This window comes from Lithobates pipiens, unplaced genomic scaffold (assembly GCF_037356315.1).
Source record: "Lithobates pipiens isolate NorthernLeopardFrog02 unplaced genomic scaffold, aLitPip1_a1.2 Scaffold_35, whole genome shotgun sequence".
In the NCBI taxonomy this organism is placed as follows: Eukaryota; Metazoa; Chordata; class Amphibia; order Anura; family Ranidae; genus Lithobates; species Lithobates pipiens.
Window position 1 is genome coordinate 9,553,851 of NW_027507811.1, and position 13,523 is coordinate 9,567,373.

The 13,523-nt window shown below is 45.8% G+C and overlaps 2 protein-coding genes across 3 annotated transcripts in view; both read right to left on the minus strand.

The window, feature by feature from the left end:
* Positions 1-6,473: 6,473 nt before the first annotated feature.
* Positions 6,474-13,523, minus strand: part of LOC143956094 (uncharacterized) — a 28,763-nt gene continuing 21,713 nt past the window's right edge. The window contains exons 6-7 of the mRNA XM_077466227.1: positions 7,961-7,966; positions 6,474-7,087 (exon numbers count right to left, since the gene is read on the minus strand). Of these exons, the coding sequence (XP_077322353.1) occupies positions 6,650-7,087; positions 7,961-7,966 (444 nt within the window). The 3' untranslated portion in view covers positions 6,474-6,649. The remainder of the gene's footprint in view (positions 7,088-7,960; positions 7,967-13,523) is intronic.
* On the minus strand, positions 7,950-9,878 carry LOC143955896 (uncharacterized). 2 transcript variants are annotated; one of them, XM_077466016.1, is made up of 6 exons: positions 9,793-9,878; positions 9,365-9,474; positions 8,882-9,016; positions 8,670-8,793; positions 8,458-8,555; positions 7,950-8,373 (listed from the first exon to the last, which is right to left on the minus strand). In XM_077466016.1, exons 2-6 carry the CDS (start codon positions 9,446-9,448, stop codon positions 8,092-8,094), a joined length of 723 nt encoding a protein of 240 aa, XP_077322142.1. In that variant the 5' UTR covers positions 9,449-9,474; positions 9,793-9,878; the 3' UTR covers positions 7,950-8,091. The 2 variants fall into 2 exon arrangements, with proteins under 2 accessions (XP_077322142.1, XP_077322143.1); XM_077466017.1 differs by lacking the exon at positions 9,793-9,878 and having other exon boundaries at positions 9,365-9,781.

Below are 13,523 nucleotides of genomic sequence, written 5' to 3' on the forward strand. Positions count from 1 at the left end.
CAGGCTGTGTGAGGACCTATCCAGAAGTAAAGAGGGCGGCGCAGGGTTGGGACTGCGGCCTGCAGTCCAACCAAAAGTGACAGGTTCAGCTGGAGAATCTATCAGTGGTCTGGGGTAGAAGGGAAGCTGTCGCCACAAAGCGACCAATCACCTTTACCAGGGAACGCAGTGAGTAACTGAAGCAAGTACTGGAGCAGTTTTCTCACTGAACGGGCACGGAAGGAGAATTGGGAAACTTTAGGCTGTAATCAAGGCAGGGACCCAGCCAGTAGAGGGAGACATTTGCAGAGCAGCCTTTTTTGCCAAGCTAGGGACCGAGCCGGTCAGCAGGGGTAAAGCTTGAAGGTTTTCCCGAAGTGCCAAGCTAGAGACCCAGCAGGGAAGCATGGGTGGTGCTTCAGGGAGATACCAACGCAAAAGCCTTGAGGAGCTCACGGGTTTCAGAGTTAGCGAATCAGAGTGTCCAGTGAGAGACCAGGAGAGACCATTATATATATATAAAAGTACTCCCCACTAGTGATGGGCTCAGGCGTATTTGGATCAAACCCACCAGGAAGCCGCCACGGCACACCACCAATTGTAGGCCATGAGGCATTTCCCGACTAGCAACTGCACATACACATGATGCCTACGCAGTCCCTGCCTCCTGGCGGGTCCGTTCCAAACTGCCCAAGCCCATTCTTACCCCTTCACATGTGATTGTGCTCCTCCAAACAGTAAGGCCCCCACCGTTGTGTAGAACCTCCCCATTACAGGAAGGTAACTCAACTTTATTGGTATCACCTTTGGTACTCCTTTATAACCACATTCCACTTGTAGTTGCCAAATGCGGCTTTTTTTTTTCTATGGCTCCTAGATGGGGCTGATGATCACAGGAAATAACCACATTGACCACATTGACCAAAATTCATCACAGTTGGATGAATGGTTGGGGCATTTATCCAACAAATTTCTTATAAATAGACCCCCATGAGATCTGGATATAATCAATAAAGAATAGTTCAAAGGTAGCAGATCAATGGCACGTAGAAAACTTTCACAGGGTCAGAGAGCATAAGCATGCATAATTATAGTTATGTGATGTTCTATCCCACTTATATATATATATATATTTCCTGTGTTGTATTGAACTGCATCAGGTTATTATTGTTTGATGTACGCTGACATCTAGTGGTGCTTTTGGGTGGCTACATGTTTACTGGTGTGATTTGGTATTGCCCTCTGTCCTCCCCTCCTGTTTAGTGCTAGTTAGTTGATTCCTAGCTACACACTCCCGCTTTCTTCTATGATGCCTTAGAGCAGTGGTCTCCAAACTGCGGCCCTGGGGCCAGATGCGGCCCTTTGCTTGCCTTTATTCGGCCCTTGTGGAGTTGTGCCTGCCACTGACACCAACAATGGGACATAATTCTCTGAGTTTGTGTGTGTTTATGTCTCTACCACTTTCCATATCTCTGTACATTGCATTCACCAAGAAACATATCTAAAAGGTTTTTAATTTATCTACGCTCCCCGCTGACACCACCCACTGTGGAAGGGAGGTCCACATCCTTACAGCTCTAACAGTAAAATATTCCTTATGCAAACTAAGATTGAATAGCTTCTTGTCCAACCTTATTTTTTTGTCTGACCTTTAGAGACCTGAGATTAAATAGTTTCATGCCAATGCTAGAGGCACCATTCAAAGATTTGTATATATAGATATACTGTATATATATATATATATATATATATATATATATATATATATATATATATATATATATATATATATATATATATATATATATACAGGCTATATGTATATATACCCTGTATATATATAGCATATCCCCTCTTAATCTTCTGCTCTCCAGGGAGAATAAGTTTCATGTTTCTAGTCATTCCTCTTAACTAAGATCCTCCAGCCCCCATTACTGAGATCCTAAAACCTCCATAACTGAGGTCCTCAATAACTGAGATCCTCCATTCCCCTATATCTGAGGCCCTCCATCCCCATAACTAATGTCCCCATCCCCCATAAATGAGGTTCTCCACCCCTCATAATATATGTCCTCCATCCCTCATAAATGAGGTCCTTCGAGCTCCATAACTGAGGTCATCCAGCCCCCATAACTGAGGTCCTCCATCTCCTATAACTGAGGCTCTCCATCCCCCATAATTGAGATCCTCCATAACTGAGGTCCTCTATCCTCCACAAGTGAAATCCTCCACCCCCCAAAACTGAGACCCTCCATCCCTCATAACTAAGATCCTCCATCCCCCATAACTGAGGTCCTACAACCCCCATAGCTAAGGTCCTCCATCCCTCTTAACTGAGATCCTCCATCTCCATAACTGAGGTCCCCTATAATTGAGATCCTCCATCCCCCATAATGAAGGCTCTCCATCCCCAATAACTGTGGTTCTCTATAACTGAGGTCCTCCACCCCCATAACTGAGATTCTCCATAACTGAGGTTCTCCTTCCCCCATAACTGAGATCCTCCACTCCCCAAAACGGAGGTCCTCCATCCCCCAGAATTAAGGTCCTCCATCCCTCATAACTGAGATCCTCCATCTCCCATGACTGAGGGTCTCCATCCCCTATAACCGAGGTCCTCTATAACAGATCCTCCATCCCCCATAACTGAGGTTGTCCATCCCCAATAACTGAGGTCCTCTATCCCCCATAACTGAGGTCTTCCATAGCTGAGGTCCTTTATTCCCCCATAACTGAGGTTCTCCATCCCCCATAACTGTGGTCCTCTATAATTTAGATCCTCCATAACTAAGGTCCTCTATAACTGAGGCCATCCATCATCCATAACAGAGAAACTGAGATCCTCCATAACTGGTGTCTTCCATCATCCATAACTGAGATCCTCCATCCCCCAGGAACTGAGTTTCCCTATCCCCCACAAATGAGGTCCACCACCCCCATAACTGAGGTCCTTCACCCCCATAAATGAGGTCCTCCATCACCCATAACTGAGGTCCTTCATCCCCCATAAATGATGTCCTCCATCCCCCAAAACTGATGTCCTTCATCCTCCATAACAGAAGTCCTTCATCTCCCATAATTGAGGTCCTCCAGCCCAAATAACTAAATCCCTTCAGTTTCCATAACAAAGGTCCTCCATCCCCCATAACTGAGATCCTCCATCCCTCTTAACTGAGGTCCTCCAGCCCCCTTATTAGCTTTGTTGCCCTTCTCTGGACTATCTCCAGTTCCAGCACATCCTTCCTGAGGATGGGTGAACAGAACTGGAAGGCATAATCAAGATGTGACCGAACTAGAGTTTTATATTGTGGTAGACCTTGTGAGACCCAGCCTGGAGTTGGAAGCGTGGACATGTGCATGCTAAATCCATCATTAATGAGGTACCATACGTGATAACGGACCCCTACATCTTAATTTACATAGAACGTGTATGGCTTATTTGGATCCTGACTGTCCACTGTGTGAAACATGTTGGAAATCTTGATGTAACAAAAGTTTTCTATCCAGGTAAGTACCATGTCCTTAATTTCAAAAGGCCTTCATTTGCAATTTAAGTGTTTATGGGGTACTGTGCCAAATGCTTTAGCGAAATCTAGATACATAGGGGTTGATTTACTAAAACTAGAGTGCAGAATCTGGCTGTGCATGGTAGCCAATCAACTTCTAACTTCAGCTTGTTCAATTAAGCAATTACAATGAAACCTGGAAGCTGATTGGTTACTATGCAGAGCTGCACCAGTTTTAGTAGATCAACCCCCCTATGTCCACGGGCCTTCCTCTATCAAAATTACCTTCTCATTGAATGTTAACAAGTTGGTCGGTCAAGAATGGTCCTTCAGAAATCCATGTTGGCTACAACTTTTATCATCAGATTTTTGGATATGGTCCTTTATTATCCCCTCCAATAGTTTACATACTATTGATGTTAGGCTGGCTGGTCTGTAGTGTCGAGGAGTATATCACCCTTTTGAATATTGGTACCATGTTTGCTTTTCACCAATCAGTTGGCATCATTCCAGTCAGTGCCCTATTACTAAACATTATAAACAAAGGTCTGGCTATAACATGGCTAAGCTCTCTGAGAACTCTTGGGTGTAAGCCATCTGATCCTAATGATTTACACACATTAAGTTTTTCAAGTCTTTTTTGAACACAAAAACACACAATCTTCTATAGTACATTCAATAAACTGGTATTAGTATTACTGTCTTGTTTATTACACCCCTATTTTTCATTCATATAAACTCAGAAGAATGTATTTAATACAGTGGCCTTCTCCCTGTCGCTCGTGGCCAACTTCCCTGATCATCTTTTATGGGACAAAAAATATGTACTATTAAAATATTTGAAAAAATTTAGATTTTTTTTTTAAACTTTCCTGCGGTATTTGTCTCCCGTAATCTATTTTAGCTGCCCTGATCGTTGGTGATTTTGCATTTCTTTTTGCATTCTTTGCATTTCTGGAATACCAACAATGACCCCTCGGCCACTGTAATCTTTTACTGACTGCTCTATAGTTTCCAGATATGTATCTTGGCCATTTTTTTTCCCAATATTGATACCACAATTGCATTTCACCAATCAACTGGTGCCATTCCAGTCAGTACGCTTTCCCTAAAAATTATAAACAAAAGGTCTGGCTATAACACGGCTAAGCTCTTTGAGAACTCTTGGGTGTAAGCCTTCCAGCCCTTGTGATTCACATGAAGTTTTTCAAGTATTTTTTCAAAATACCGTTATTAACATTACTGACTTGTCTATTATACCCCCTCCTTTTCATTCGTATAAACTAAGGAGAAGAATGTATGTAATAGTTTCCTTCTCCCTGTCACTCATGACAGATTCCCCATATCATCTTTTATGGGGCCAGTATGCTCTGACCACGTCTTTTTACTATTTTTATGTTTGAAAAAAATGTTGGTGATTTATTTTATTTTTTACTCTCTTGCGCAATGCATCTTTCGTAATCTATTTCAGCTGCCCTGATCGCCCTCTTGCGTTTCTTAGATTTTTGGAATGCCAATGATGAGCCCTCGGTATTTATTAAAGAACGTTTTTTTTTTTCCTGCTGATAATCCTTTTATTGTGAATTTATTTTCATTCTTAAAAAAAAAAAAGTTAACATTTTGTTTGTTTTTTTCAGGCAAATATAAAATGTTACATCTGAAAAGGTCAAATTTTCCACTTTCAGCCAGCAGTTGGTGATCTCCAATCAAGTGAAAAAGGCAAAATACTGCACTACAATTGTCAGTCCAGTCACGTAGGGTGATCTCCCTTTTCTTCATCTACAAGTAATATCCAGTTTTTTGCTCCCCATGATTTCTTCCTTTGAAGCTTCTGGGGAGATCAGACTACACTGCTAGAGGGACCAAACCAGTAGTGACACCCCCTCCTTCTCTCTCCTAGAGGGACCCAACCGGCAGTGACACCCCCCTCCTTCTCTCTCCTAGAGGGACCCAACCAACAGCGACACCCCCTCCTTCTCTCTCCTAGAGGGACCCAACCAGCAGTGACACCCCCTCCTTCTCTCTCCTAGAGGGACCCAATCAACAGCGACACCCCCTCCTTCTCTCTCCTAGAGGGACCCAACCAGTAGTGACACCCCCTCCTTCTCTCTCCTAGAGGGACCCAACCAGCAGTGACACCCCCTCCTTCTCTCTTAGAGGGACCCAACCAGCAGTGACACCCCCTCCTTCTCTCTCCTAGAGGGACCCAACCAGCAATGACACCCCCTCCTTCTCTCTCCTAGAGGGACATAACCAGCAGTGACACCCCCTCCTTCTCTCCTAGAGGGACTCAACTGGCAGTGACACCCCCTCCTTCTCTCTCCTAGAGGGACCCAACCAGCAGTGACACCCCCTCCTTCTCTCTCCTAGAGGGACCCAAATGGCAGTGACACCCCCTCCTTCTCTCCCCTAGAGGGACCCAACCGGCAGTGACATCCCCTCCTTCTCTCTCCTAGAGGAACCCAACCGGCAGTGACTCCCCCTCCTTCTCTCTCCTAGAGGGACCCAACTGGCTGTGACACCTCCTCCTTCTCTCTCCCAGAGGGACCCAACCAGCAGCGACGCCCCCTCCTTCTCTCTCCTAGAGGGACCCAACCGGCTGTGACACCTCCTCCTTCTCTCTCCCAGAGGGACCCAACCAGCAGTGACACCCCCTCCTTCTCTCTCCTAGAGGGACCCAACCAGCAGCGACACCCCCTCCTTCTCTCTCCTAGAGGGACCCAACCGGCAGTGACACCCCCTCCTTCTCTCTCCTAGAGGGACCCAACCGGCAGTGACACCCCCTCCTTCTCTCTCCTAGAGGGACCCAACCGGCAGTGACACCCCCTCCTTCTCTCTCCTAGAGGGACCCAACCAGCAGTGACACCCCCTCCTTCTCTCTCCTAGAAGGACCCAACCAGCAGTGACACCCCCTCCTTCTCTCTCCTAGAGGGACCCGACCAGCAGTGACACCCCCTCCTTCTCCCTTCCAGCAAAGTAAACCAGACAGAACTTTGAAGTCTTTAATGATCTCGGATTCCTTATAAAGTGTTTCTTCCATGAAAAAGATCAGAGGAGCGCTCAGCCACGTGTTTTCTGAGGTGTATATCAAGCTGAGCTTCTTCCCAGTGTGAGATCTCTGATGTATGGCAAAATATGATCCATATAGAAGACATTTCCCGCACTCAGGACACTAATACACCTCGAGGGTTTGTGTGGGTTCTCAGATGTCTGTAAAGATGGGATTTCTGTGGAAAACATTTCCCGCACTCAGGGCAGGAATAAGGCTTCTTGCCAGTGTGTAATAATTGATGTCTGGAATAATTGGTCTTATGTGAAAAACATTTCCCGCACTCAGGACAGGAATATGGTTTCTCCCCTGTGTGAGATCTTTGATGTACAACAAGGTGTGATTTTTGTGGAAAACATTTCCCGCACTCAGGGCAGGAATACGGCTTCTCGCCCCTGTGCAACCGCTGATGGCTATAAAGATGGGCCCGCTGTGAAAAACTTTTCCCACACTCAGGGCAGAAATACGGCTTTTCCCCGGTGTGAGATCTATAATGGATTTTGAGGTCTGATTTACGAAGAAAACCTTTCCCGCACTCTGAACAGGAATGAAGCTTCTCACTCAAGTAAGAGCTCTGATATGCAGAGAGAATTAGTTCTGAGCTAAAATATTTCCCACATTCAGGACAGGGAAATTTCCTCTCCCCCTGAATTCCGGCCCCATCCCCCACAGTACGAGGTTGCTCAGAGTCGGAGGGGTTCCATGGTCTATCCACACTGTGAAGTCCACCATCCATAGTGGAGATCATTGTCTTTTCTCCTCCACAATCTCCTGTGATGTCCTCATCTTCCATTCTACAACCTGGAGATAAAGTGAGAAGATCCTTTGAGGGTTTCTCCATGGCGTGTCCTGGAAAAATATAAAAACATCATCAATAGATATGAGAGGGTTAGTTCACTTCCATCAAGATCCCATCTGGATCAGGTAGATACGAGTGAGGAGATGTTCTCTGTGGAGGTCCCAACCAGCCGGGACTCTTCCCCCCTCTTCAGTCAAAGGTTCTTTGGTCCTCCTCCCAGATCACTTCTACATTTACACAGCCTTCTCAGAAGAGCAGGAACCAATGGGGGACTGGGAGGTCCATGCTCTTCATACAACCACAAGCCTAGGCACTGGGTCATGTGACCTCTGATAGACAGAAGATTCAAAGTTCAGACTTGAAGACCCTTTACCATAGAACAAGTGACCACAGGCCTAGGCTTCTGGTGACATGTAGTACCATTATCAACCTATTATTGGCTGATATCACTCAGCTCCCGCCCTACTCTGGACCAATCAGTGACCAGTAACAGAGCAGAGATAAGAGAAGAATATATGACGGGTCACCTGTGCTGATCTCTGTAGGAGTGTCCTCCTCTATGAATGTCCTCGTCATTCCAGCCTCCTCCGTATATTGCTGATCATCCCTCACATACGTCTCTTCTACTTCACCCTCAACTTTCATCTTCATCAGATCTTCACCCTAAACCAACAGAATGGCAGAAAATAACATCTGTAACATAGAAGTATTTATGATGTGAGATCACATAGAAAATATCATCTTGTAGAGTCCACACATCATCTCCACATGTCAGAGTGTTCAATCACTTTATGTTCCCGACCCTCAACTCCACCTACCTGATGATGGTGGGGGATGGTGTGACCTTCCTGTGTGGAATCCCGGGAATACAGAGGACGGGGACATCTCTCTGGTGGGTTCCTGGTATTAGGAGACTCCATCATAATGTCCTTGGTGAGACCTTTGTGCCTTTCAGAAAGCTCCTTCATCACCCCATACTCCTCATCCTCTTCATTATACTCTTCTTTAACAACAATATTATAATCTGCAAAGTTTCCACTCTAAATAAATAATAAAACATTTATTGTAACACATATGGGTGTATCAAAATCATAACTACCAACCAATTCGTCTTGATAACCTACCTTATACAGTTTTCCATAGTTGTCATCTTCCTGTGTGGAATCCCGGGAATACAGAGGACGGGGACATCTCTCTGGTGGGTTCCCATTACTGGATCCATCTGTAGGAAACACACACACTGACTGAATACATTGTTTCTATGTGTTTATCAGATGATGGGGGATGGGTGGAGCCTCCGTACTGCTCTCTCCTTTACAATAAAGTCTCCTCTTACCCGGTGATGTGAGGGGCGGCTGATTGTCCATCATGACGTCCTTGTAGAGATCCTTGTGTCCTTCTAAATACTCCCACTCCTCCATGGAGAAATAGACAGTGACATCCTGACACCTTATAGGAACCTGACACACACAATGATACAGTCACCATCCAGACACATCCCTTGTCTGTTACTGGATAATGTCCCAGAATTCCCAGAATCCTCCTCACCTCTCCTGTCAGCAGCTCCATCATCTTCTTGGTGACTTCTAGAATCTTCTCCATGTTGTGTCTCTCAGGTTTTAGGGAGTCACATGGAGGCACTGTGATGGTCATATGATCACCGGACTTCACAAGAGGAAATCTCTGTATTGGGGAACCAATAGGAACATCATGTTAGAATCCCAGAATCCTCCTCACCTCTCCGGTCAGGTCTGTGTTTTATTAATAGCGATAAGAGTGATGTCATGTGACCTCCCAGAATCCTCCTCACCTCTCCGGTCAGGTCTGTGTTTTTATTAATAGAGATAAGAGTGATGTCATGTGACCTCCCAGAATCCTCCTCACCTCTCCAGTCAGGTCTGTGTTTTTATTAATAGAGATAAGAGTGATGTCATGTGACCTCCCAGAATCCTCCTCACCTCTCCGGTCAGGTCTGTGTTTTATTAATAGAGATAAGAGTGATGTCATGTGACCTCCCAGAATCCTCCTCACCTCTCCGGTCAGCAGGTAGATGATCTCCAGAGTGAAGTTTAGTATCTCCTCAGTCATGTGACTCCGGTCCTCCTCCATCCTCATTCGTTATGTGATCTCTACAGGTTTCCCTGTAGTGCGATAACGGATAGTGTTTTCTATGTAAAATCTGTTTTGTTTTTCGCAGTTTATTTTTGCTTAGTTTTTAATCTGTCAGCAAAGAAGGCTGAATAAGATTCCTATCTATCCTCCACACATCTCCAAAATAAAGATAATGTTCCGGCCCTGTAAAAAAGGTTCTGCCCCTGGAGGGGTTAATCTACATTTCCACACTATATATGTGTGTATCATCATCTGCTGGAGATAAAAGACGTCACAGTGACTATGGAGGAAGAGGACGGACATGACGGGGGGTTACTGGGTGTAAATAGAAAATAAGATCTTATTACCTCCTCTATTGCCACCTCCAGCAACGTCTCCTCTCCACTTCTTCTCGACTCACCTCTCACCCGGAACTTCCTATTTGTACCTGACATCACTTCCGGTCTTTGTCTTTACATACTTCCTGTCCCTATCTGACATCACTTCCTGTCTTCCATAGAGACTTCCTGTCTGGGTAGAGGTGAGGTCACCACCTTGTGGAGCTCAAAGGAAACTGCATCCCCGAGAAACGTCTCGTTGTGTGAACACGGCCTTGTGCTGTGTGTGTATGTACTGTATATGCTTATAGATGGGGGTCATCTCCACTCCCACGAGGGGAATATAATTATATTATAAAAGCTATAATGTTTGCCGCACTGAACTCGTTGATCCATATCTGTTTAACAACCTTATAAAACTAGGAGTTTTACGCACACTCTCAGCTGCTAGGGCTACCAGGAATGCATGTAAATTTTACAAATCTACTGTGAACTTTAAGATGGATGGGATCCAATAGCTTCACAAAAACCAGATTGTTTTCATGGTTCCACTGGAGATGCACACCCTCCACCATCCTACTGTAGCACTGACCCCTGAAGGAGCGGCTGATTTTATTGGGCTTACGTTACCTTCTTCTTCACCTCGTGTGCGTCTAGGGGATTCCCGAGGTAGATGGCGCAAGAACTTGCAAAGACTGACTGACTGACGCCAGATCCACTTAAAGGGATTTCTATTTGCGAAAAATAGTTAACATCACAGTCTCTCAACATAGGGTTAGAGGGTTAGGTAGGAAAAATCCAGGTACTCTTCATACTAGTCTAGTATGAAAAACTCTCTCATATCAGTAAATCCAGAGAATAGCCATTCACAGCTGGATCCTCACCCTCATGGATAGTTCTTCTCTCACCAGGCCTAGCAGCCAACATGGTGCTCAAATCAAGAACAAGTCTCTGCCACAGATTTTGTGTAGATCACTTTGGTAAACTGAAAGTTTGTAGAGCCCTCGTATGGTACCAGTATCTTGCAGCCGGTCCGACGATACCACACAAGATTGGATTCACTTGGATCTCACGACTTGTCCGGGTTCTTGTTGAGAAGCCAACCGTTACGTGGCCCTCTCCCGAAGAGACCTCCCCTGGATACCTTCACAGTTGCTGGGCCTCTCCACTAACCGAGACGGCACCCGGACCACCTCCAAATCCTTCCTTTAGCTTCCTTGCCTCAGGCTAGCCAGCCCCGAGACGTAAAATCGGTTGGATCCGCACTCCAGGCCATGGAAGTCCTGGGGGCTGGTCAGGAGGACCAGGAGCATCAGCCAGAAACCCCTTCTGGACCAGAACCCCGAAAAACACGTGACATTCGCATCTTAAGTAGCCTCTCCCAGAAGGCACAGCAAGAGTGACACTCCCACTAGGCTGGTTCAGAGAGAGAATAACCTTAATGCACCCAACTGGACAGCGTTTCAATACCTGCTAAAGGCGACAGCGCCCCCTATGGTCAGGCAGAACACCATGCCGTTTAGTCAGACTGATGCTGAGGTCCAAATTTAGAATAATTAAACCCAAAACCAAACTGCAGTTCAAGGGTAAGGTTAAATGACAAAAACACATAGCGCGTGGTCTTCAGGAGCCGGCCTATGGGCTTGGGATTCGAATGAGGGGTGTCACCAGATAGGCATGCCTTCCAACTGTACCTGATTTCAAGGAACTGTCCCTGATTTGGAACAAAGTCCCTCTTTCCTCCTCATTTGTCCCTCATTTTGGTCTGATATAGATAGATGTATATAAAATGCACTTTTTATCTTTCAAAAGGTGTTTTCCAGAGCTAAACTTTTCATCCAATTTCTAAATGGCTGCATTTGTAAATTCCAAAAACGAATATAAGCAAATAGTAGTTGTTAAAAAAAAGCACTTTTGGGTTTAACTAATCTTTTTGTACAATTCATCTTCATGGGGGGGCGTGGCAAGGGGTGTGTGTCCTATGCCTACATACTTTTGCTAATAGGTGTCCCTCGTTCCTATCTCAGAAAGTTGGGAGGTATGGGATAGGCAAGATGCCATTCCCTGATCTTCCCCAGTCTTATTTCAGAGATGTTAATGAGGAACCTCCCGTACAAGAAAATCTATGGGGTTCCCTCCTAATTCCTACCAGACCCTTCAGGTTTGGTATGAATTTTAAGGTGCAATCCCCTCAAAAAAACACGAGGTCCTCCAAAAATGTATACCAGACCCTATTTCTGAGCACGAAGCCTCCATGCAAGAAAAGGAGGGGTGAGCATGTAGCCCTCTTCCTGAACCATACCAGGCAACATACCCTCAACATGTGAATGAGGACCCCTATTTATTAAAAAAAAAAACATGTAGCGCTGCTGTTGTAGGAGCCGCAGGAATACTGCCCCCCCACAAGCTTAACCAGGCATAAAGATGCATTCACACGTTTCTTCAGTGACCAATCAAGGGGTGTTGTTTTTTTTTTTGTTGAGAACTTAAGGAGAACAACAACTATGTACAACTATAGACTTAAGTATTCTTCAGGACAAGCTATAATAAAGTCTGTGTTGGTAGCAAACGTTGGACTTCATTTTTTAGTTAGTAGTAGTAGTAGTTAAAGTTAATTGTAATCTCCCTTCTTAGAGCCACAAGAGCAGAGTCCCTTTAAGTAGAAGATTATCTGGACAAACCTCTTCAAGGACAACAGCCGGTGTCCCCTTTAACTGGACACACAGCTGACTCTTTAGCACCCAGGGCTGGTGCAAGGATTTTTGACACCCTAGGCGAAACCTAATTTTGCAGCCCCCCCATTGGCTCCACCCCTGATCCCACCCCCTTTTCCCTGCCCATGTAAACCCCATCTTTTTAATGAAGCACACATTAAATGTAGCCTCACCAGCGCCCATCAAATGCAGCCTCACCAGTGCCCATCAATGCAGCTTACCAGCGCCCATCAAATGCAGCCTACCAGCACCTATCGATGCAGCCTACCAACACCTATCAATGCAGCCTACCAGCGCCCATCAAATTCAACCTCACCAGAACCCATCAAAAGCAGCCTTACCAGCGCCCATCAAAAGCAGCCTTACCAGCGCCCATCAAAAGCAGCCTTACCAGTGCCCATCAAATGTAGCCTACCAGCACCCATCAATGCAGCCTACCAGCACCCATCAATGCAGCCTCACCAGTGCCCATCAATGCAGCCTACCAGCACCCATCAATGCAGCCTACCAGCACCTATCAATGCATTCTTACCAGTGCCCATCAAATGTAGCCTACCAGCACCCATCAATGCAGCCTACCAGCACCCATCAATGCAGCCTACCAGCACCCATCAATGCAGCCTCACCAGTGCCCATCAATGCAGCCTACCAGCACCCATCAATGCAGCCTACCAGCACCTATCAATGCATTCTCACCAGCGCCCATCAATGCAGCCTACCAGCACCTATCAATGCATTCTCACCAGCGCCCATCAATGCAGCCTACCAGCACCCATCAATGCAACCTCACCAGCGCCCATCAAATGCAACCTCACCAGCGCCCATCAAATGCAACCTCACCACCGCCCATGAAATGTAGCTTCACCAGCACCTATCAAATGCAGCCTACCAGTGCCCATCAATGCAGCCTACCAGTGCCCATCAATGAATGTTTACTTCCATTGATTCTGGAGTTGGACACAAACACAGTCCTCCACCGCGCACTACGCCTCTCACACTATGCGCGAACAGAGCGGCGGCTGCCTGCTGATGCTGAGACTTAGTTGC